This window comes from Spinacia oleracea, chromosome 4 (genome assembly GCF_020520425.1).
Source record: "Spinacia oleracea cultivar Varoflay chromosome 4, BTI_SOV_V1, whole genome shotgun sequence".
NCBI classification, from domain to species: Eukaryota; Viridiplantae; Streptophyta; class Magnoliopsida; order Caryophyllales; family Amaranthaceae; genus Spinacia; species Spinacia oleracea.
The window spans coordinates 165,092,812-165,100,231 of NC_079490.1; the positions used below are offsets into that span (position 1 = coordinate 165,092,812).

General features: G+C 37.7%; 2 protein-coding genes across 2 annotated transcripts; both read left to right on the forward strand.

The window, feature by feature from the left end:
• Positions 1 to 1,461: 1,461 nt before the first annotated feature.
• LOC130472124 (uncharacterized) lies at positions 1,462 to 4,799 on the forward strand. The gene is made up of 2 exons (XM_056842570.1): positions 1,462 to 1,645; positions 1,738 to 4,799. Exons 1-2 carry the CDS (start codon positions 1,462 to 1,464, stop codon positions 4,797 to 4,799), a joined length of 3,246 nt encoding a protein of 1,081 aa, XP_056698548.1.
• Positions 4,800 to 5,052: 253 nt separating this feature from the next.
• LOC110780336 (replication protein A 70 kDa DNA-binding subunit B-like) lies at positions 5,053 to 7,186 on the forward strand. The gene is made up of 9 exons (XM_056842571.1): positions 5,053 to 5,211; positions 5,290 to 5,563; positions 5,643 to 5,730; positions 5,826 to 5,947; positions 6,054 to 6,132; positions 6,206 to 6,335; positions 6,426 to 6,583; positions 6,673 to 6,793; positions 6,886 to 7,186. The coding sequence occupies exons 1-9, from the start codon at positions 5,053 to 5,055 to the stop codon at positions 7,078 to 7,080; spliced, it is 1,326 nt and encodes a 441-aa protein (XP_056698549.1). The 3' UTR covers positions 7,081 to 7,186.
• The last annotated feature ends 234 nt before the right edge of the window (positions 7,187 to 7,420 follow it).

A 7,420-nucleotide genomic window follows, 5' to 3' on the forward strand; every position in this document is an offset into this window, starting at 1 on the left:
AACACTTTGGGAGTTAGAAGGGCTATGGCAGACATCACAAATCGTGCCCATAATGTCACGACTGGATATGAAAGGCGTGAAAGTAAGAAATCTGAACATAATCAATTCATTTTAAGTATGTAAACATGACAACTTACCTAACCAATCAAAAACATGATTTGATAATGCAGTGCAACCTATTGATGAACTTCGTTTACTCGATACTCGGGCAAATCTAGAAAATCGGTTTTTTAGTGTCGGTGAAAGTAGCGCAACCACTGTGACCATCCCAGACCCAACATCAAACTCAAGCGGCATGCCCAATCGATTCTTTTGTGTTGGCGAGAGCAGTACAACCAATGCACGTATACCATACCCTACTTCAGACGATGGGGAATTGCCGCGCTTTGTTGAGGCGGAAAATGAAATACGCATGCCTGGCATATTATTCAATGTCGGTGAAAGTCGTGCAATCGACACCAACAACATATCAAACCCCATTTCTGATGATATAAGGGTCTGGAAAGTAGGGAGAACTGGTTATAAAAATTGTGCAAGAAATTACCAAGAGAGTCAAGGGGTTCCTATATTCAGTTTGCCACCCATGAAAACATGTCCGCATTGCCAAGCACGACTTTTCCATTGTGAATCTCCTGAACTATGTTGCTTAAGTGGGAAGGTCAACTTACCTGATTTTCCATTATCCTCTGATATGCTTGATTATATTCTGATCAATCGGAATATGGGTCTCATTTTAGGCAAAACATCCGTAAGTACAACCACGTCTTTTCATTCACTTCAATGGGAGTTCATTTAGATGACGAACTAGCAAATGCACGTCAAGGCGTTTACACATTCCGTGCACAAGGTTCAATTTACCATCGTATTGGAGGTTTCTTACCTTTGAACGAAGGAGATCGTCCTCGATTTCTTCAACTCTACATTTATGATACTGAGCATGAAAATGAAAATCGTGCAGCAGAGAATTCATCATTACGCCTCGATGTCATCGACAGAATCAAGAATATTTTGAATGCTCACAATCCTTTTGTCCATAATCTCCGCCATCTTGCTCAGCGTAGTGACTTAAGTGATTGCAAATTTGTCATCAAAGAGCAACCTACAAATAAACATCAATACTCGATGCCGACAGCTTCGCAAGTAGCAGCAGTTGTCGTTGGAGGTGATGACATTTCCAACTTGAAGGATAGGGACATCATGGTAGAGTCAGTAACTGGGCAACTAAGTTATATCAAAGACACTGCCGGTTATTATGACCCACTGCAGTATCCTCTACTGTTCCCTTATGGTTCTTACGGCTGGGATTTAAACAGTCGAAGTTCCACTGGTAAAAAGTTGACGTGCCGGTAATTCTATGCATACATGTTTCAGGTGCATATTTCTAATAACTCTTTTTTAAGCCTTATCCTAAAAATCATATACTTAGACCTTTATGACCAAAACAAGTATTTTGTGTTATAGATGCGGCAACATCTTGATTCTCTAATCTTAAGAGGCGGTCGTCTACTGCAACAATTTGTTGTCGATAACTGTGTGAAAATGCAAGCCAATAATTTGAGGTGGATTGCACTCAACCAAGATAAGATACGTGCTGATTTGTACAAGGGTTTAGAGGATTCTTTACATGCTGGAGAGCATAACACAGGTCCATATTGATTTAAGTTAATCGATTATACTCAATAATTCATACATTGTTTCACATGCAATAAAGTTTGTCTATATAATGTCTATTTGCAGAAAATGTTGGACGACGGACCATACTACCGTCTTCATTAGTTGGAAGTCCAAGAGATATGCACCAGAGGTATCAAGATGCCATGGCATTGGTTCATAAGTTCGGCAAGCCCGATATATTTCTTACAATGACATGCAATCCATCTTGGCCAGAGATACAATCAGAATTGTTGGCCGGACAAGTTCCAAACGATCGTCCAGATCTGCTGACACGGGTTTTTCATGCTAAACTTGAAGAGTTGAAAAAGGATGTTCTAGAAAGGGGCGTCCTCGGAACGGTTGTTGCTTATGTATATGTGATTGAATTCCAAAAGAGGGGTCTTCCACATGTTCATATGTTATTAATTCTTGATCAAAATGACAAGCTAACCACTCCGGATGACTTTGATAAGATTGTGAGAGCAGTGATTCCTGATGAACAACAAGAACCAAAATTGTATAAGGCAGTTCTTAAACACATGATTCATGGCCCATGTGGTGTTCTCAACCACAAATCCCCGTGTATGAAACAAGGAAGTTGTAAGAAAGGATTCCCTAAGGAATTCTCCAATGATACAAAGCAAGGCAATGACTCATATCCTCTTTACCGTCGTCCACAAGATCGTCCAGCAGTACCGTTGCGTGAGAATTCACGAGTTCGTGTAGATAATCGGTGGGTAGTCCCATATAATCCATTTTTGCTCTTAAAGTACGATTGTCACATCAATATTGAGATATGCAGCAGCATCAAGTGTGTCAAATATCTGTATAAGTACATCCATAAGGGTTCAGATAGAGTTTCAATGGAAGTTCATAACGGAGATGAGATTGCACAATATGTCGATGCACGGTGGATTTGTGCACCCGAAGCTATGTGGAAACTTTACAAATTCCCCATGACTAGAATCTGTCCTGCCGTAGATCGTTTGCAGGTTCATTTGCCAAACATGCATCAAGTGAGGTTCGAAGGGAACCAGCAAATCTCAAGCGTGTTAGCGAACCCAAGAAACTCTAAGACGATGCTCACTGAATTTTTCAAGATGAATTCAGTCGATCCAAATGCAAGGAAATATCTTTATCGAGAATTTCCTGAGCATTACAGATGGTTAACGAGTTCACGTGAATGGCAGAAGAGAAAAAGTACACAACGAGTTATGGGTCGATTGTATGTAGCTTCACCATTGGAAGGAGAACGATTTTATTTGAGAATGTTACTCAATCATGTGAGGGAGCGTACATCGTTCGAACATTTAAGAACGATCAATGGCGTCACACACCCTACATTCAGGGCTGCAGCTGAAGCCCTCGGTCTAATCGAAAATGACGAAAGCATTCGTCAATGTCTTTTAGAAGCATGTTCAGTACGAATGCCATCTGCATTACGTCGGTTATTTGCAACCATATTGGTATACTATCAACCAACTGGATTACGAGCACTCTGGGATGAGTTTTTCCCTTACATGGTTGAGGATTATCCAGCCTCAAACACAACAAGTAATTCTGTTTTCCTCACTAACAAACTTTTGCAAGACATAGATAGGTTATTAAGTTCACTTAGAAAAAGGATTTCTGACTACACGGAGTTGCCAAGCTTACCTGAATGTACTGATTACATTGACGAGCTTCCTTCTATCATGGAAGAGTACTTTTCTGTTCCGGTTCCAGATGAGGATTTGGCATGCGTTGGCACTCTCAATAGTGACCAACAAGTTGCATACGACACAATAATGAATGCTGTCATTTCAAAGGCTGGCTGTTCTTTCTTCGTCGATGGTCCTGGGGGAACCGGAAAAACATTTTTATACAGAGCCCTTCTTGCTACTGTAAAGAGTACAGGCGAAATAGCTATCCCCACTGCAACATCTGGAATTGCAGCAACGTTGTTGCACCAGGGAAGAACATCACATTCGACTTTTCAGCTTCCACTTAATCCAGACAGCTCATCAACTTGCTCATTTACCAAACGTTCTAAAACTGCAATTCTCCTAAAAAATTCTGCCATTATCGTATGGGATGAGGCCCCAATGACACACAGATATCAATTTGAAGCTGTTGATCGATCACTCAAGGATTTAATGGGGAATGACTTGCCGTTTGGGGGAAAAATTATTGTGTTCGGTGGTGATTTCAGACAGGTTTTACCGGTGGTTCGAAACGGAACTAGAGCTCAAATGATTGACGCATCTTTTGTCAGGTCCCCTATGTGGAGACATATTCGTATTTTGCGTTTGAGAGAAAATATGAGATCAATTGATGATAACGGCTTTGCTAATTTCTTACTCTCTGTTGGGAACGGTAATGAACCTACTGTTTCAGATCAGATGATAAGGTTACCAACTGCCATGATTATACCAACAGTGGCAGATAGTTCGATCGAGGCTTTGATCGACCAAATCTTTCCAAGTTTAAGTGAGCACGTTGGTGATGGAAATTTTATAGTTGAAAGGGCGATCATCACACCCCTGAACGAAGACGCTGATAGAATAAATAATAAGGTTGTCGAAAAGTTTCTCGGAGAAGGAAAAACGTATTATTCGTTTGATTCTGTTCCTGAAGATAAGAGAAATTTGTACCAACAAGAGTTTTTGAATTCGATTTCTGCGTCGGGATTGCCTCCCCATGCTCTCACCCTGAAACCTGGGGTACCCTTAATGCTTTTGAGAAATATTGATCCTAAACATGGTCTTTGCAATGGAACACGGTTGCTTTGCCATTCATTAAAGGACAATTTTATTGATGCTGAGATATTAACCGGACATTCTAGGGGGAACATAGTGTTTTTGCCAAGAATTCCCTTGAAAACTGCTGAAGATATTAAATTGCCATTCGAGATGGTCAGAAAGCAATTTCCTGTGAAGTTGAGTTTTGCCTTGACTATCAACAAGTCTCAGGGACAAACTATTCCACATGTTGGGATATACCTCCCCGATCATGTATTTAGCCACGGCCAGCTATATGTGGCATTATCACGAGGAATTTCAGAGAACACGACAAAGATCGTGGTAGAAAAGGGAAAGGTTCAAGGTTGTGAAGGCATATTCACTAAAAATATTGTGTACAAAGAAGTTTTGTTGTCTTATGATTAGAGATACGGAATTAAAGTATTGTTTTTTATTTCCCAGTTTTATAATAAACGTTATTGTACTCACATTGAGTAGTTTTTATAATAATAATTGCTTTATGATATAACTACAGACGAATTGAGAGATGTGAATTTTATATATCGGAGTAATTAAATGTATTCATGTACATAGCTTTCTTTTCATGTGATATACCTATTCATACATTGTGAATTTCAGTTTATGTAATTCTAATTTTGAACTGAACTAACTTTACAGGATGACAGAGTACCATTATCCAACTTTTGAGCATTTATATCCTAGCGGGGTACAACGATATGATGTACGAGCCCGACTGATTCGCAATTATGATATTTTCAACTACAACCATAAAGGAAAAACCAAGGAAACATGGAAAATGCTTTTTGTCGATGTTGAGGTAAATGACCTTATGCTTCATTTAAATTTTCATTGAATCTGAACTATATCATAACTTTGCATGTGTTTCCTTTTGTAGGGTGAGGGCATACAGTGCAATATTTTCGGCCCCGCGATTGAAAAGTTTGTAGGACGGTTTCAAGAGGGATTCATTTATATACTCCTTGTTGTACAAGTGATATTTGCTGAAGGGAAAAACAAAATTGTCCCCAATTGGAAACAGATGATCATTAAAGAAGAAACAAATGTGATACGTGAAGAGGAGGATGACATTTCCATACCTTCATTCCACTATAATTTGGTTCAGTTGAACCGATTAAGTTGTCACATCGACTGTACCGATAGAGTTTATGGTACTTTTGTTTGCCTTTTTTCAATATTCAGTTATCATGCATATGTCGTTTATTAATTGAAACATTGATGATGTTTTAGATGCAATGGGATTGGTCCTATACGTTTCACCAGTTGAGAATATTGGTGTGGATTCAGTCAAGCGAGACGTAGCAATAATGGATACAACGTAAGTCCGCTAAATTATTATAATGTTAATTACTTATCGAATTTACCTGTATTTCGAATATTTTGTCTTAATATTGTTTTCATTTCTACTTGCAGCTGTACTGTTATTAAATTAACACTTTGGAATGATTTTGTGCACGTTCTTGATGAAAATCTTAATCATGTTGACATTTGTCCTATCATTGTAGCATGTGGTCTGCATGTCAAGAGCTTCTATGGTACATCATCCAAATTAAATTATTTTGTAGATGCTGTCTTTGTAATATGTAGTTTAAAGTATAATATCCACCTGTGATAATATTTCTAATTGATAAATACAAACAGGTACATATCTTTCCACGGGATACCACACTAGGGTTTATGTTAACCCGGTTAATGAAAAAACAACATCCTTATCTACATGGTATGTACAATTTCGCCAAATACATGTACAACATAACCTTAAGTATTATGCTCATAACTTTTTTCACGTATAGGTATAAATCGGAAAAACTGGCAAATATAAGGAGAGATTGGTTTCGTTCGTCGACTTTTTCGTTAAAGTCTTCGATTGACATTTCTAACACTCCCCGTATCCGATTATCTCAATTCTCTAGCGTGAGAAAGGTATCGTTTTTAACCTTGAAGTTTAAGTGTTGTCAACAAAATACGATATTATGTACTTAATTGTCTAACTTTGCTTTTTTTTTTTGGTAGGTTCAATACTGTCGAGTTGCTGCATATGCATGTCGCGTTGATAGTGTTGATAACATCATATATGAGGCATGCAATCGTTGTCTAAAAAAGGTTGTCATTTTTCAAGGACTACAAAAATGTCAATCCTGCAATCTCACCAACACTGTAACTATCCCAAGGTAATTATCTAAATCTTTTTTATACTTAAACACATATTATATAGTGATTTTTATCTATATTAATAAATTGATTTAATTTCGTTTTATAGGTTGCTTCTTCGACTTACCATATTTGATAAAAGTGGTAATTTGAAAGTCACAATATTATACGATCTTGCACAACACCTCTTAGGTTGTTTAGCTACTGAAATAAAATCAGTACTTCAACAGGTTTCAATCTAATACTCTAACAACATAATTGTTTAAAAAAAATTAACTCATGTTGATTTTACATTTGAATATATTTTTTAACGTTCATGCAGCCTAATGGACGTAATCGAGTGATGGAAAAAGTATTTGCATGCTTCGGAAACAAAGCTTTTTCATGGGTGCTACATCCACCAATTGAAGCTTTTAATCCTGAACATTCGTATACGGTTGGATATGTGTTGCATATCGATTGGGCGGAGGAGTGCATGTGGTTAAACAAATATATTGCGAGCAAAAAAAGAAAGTGATAATTACTATTTTGTATGTACTTCAATTTTGGTTTTCCAATGGGATATGTTAGTTGTATCAAAATAATGTTACATTTTTTTAATAGCTTTAAATTCGTCATGTAAGGCTACGAGTATTGTATGACCTCAATGTTGCAAAATATGGACTTTGCGAATGATGTGCATGAAATAATAGGCACAATAAAGTTTCTAAAATTCACGCACGCATCGCGTGCATAAAATACTAGTTACAAAAGGTGTTCAAGGTCCTCATAGCAACATAGTTTAGTGATGAATTAATTTATGATGTTTGATTGACCAGGCACTACACGGTTTAGTGATGAAGTGTGTTTCTAAAACA

What these genes read in the sequence shown, in the direction of transcription:
- LOC130472124 (XM_056842570.1), top strand. Translation starts at nt 1,462, where the DNA reads ATGCGGCAACATCTTGATTCTCTAATCTTAAGAGGCGGTCGTCTACTG. An exon ending in TGCTGGAGAGCATAACACAG is followed by an intron (nt 1,646 to 1,737) that starts GTCCATATTGAT and finishes GTCTATTTGCAG; the next exon opens with AAAATGTTGGACGACGGACC.
- LOC110780336 (XM_056842571.1), top strand. Translation starts at nt 5,053, where the DNA reads ATGACAGAGTACCATTATCCAACTTTTGAGCATTTATATCCTAGCGGG. An exon ending in GCATGTCAAGAGCTTCTATG is followed by an intron (nt 5,948 to 6,053) that starts GTACATCATCCA and finishes AAATACAAACAG; the next exon opens with GTACATATCTTTCCACGGGA. An exon ending in TAAAATCAGTACTTCAACAG is followed by an intron (nt 6,794 to 6,885) that starts GTTTCAATCTAA and finishes ACGTTCATGCAG; the next exon opens with CCTAATGGACGTAATCGAGT.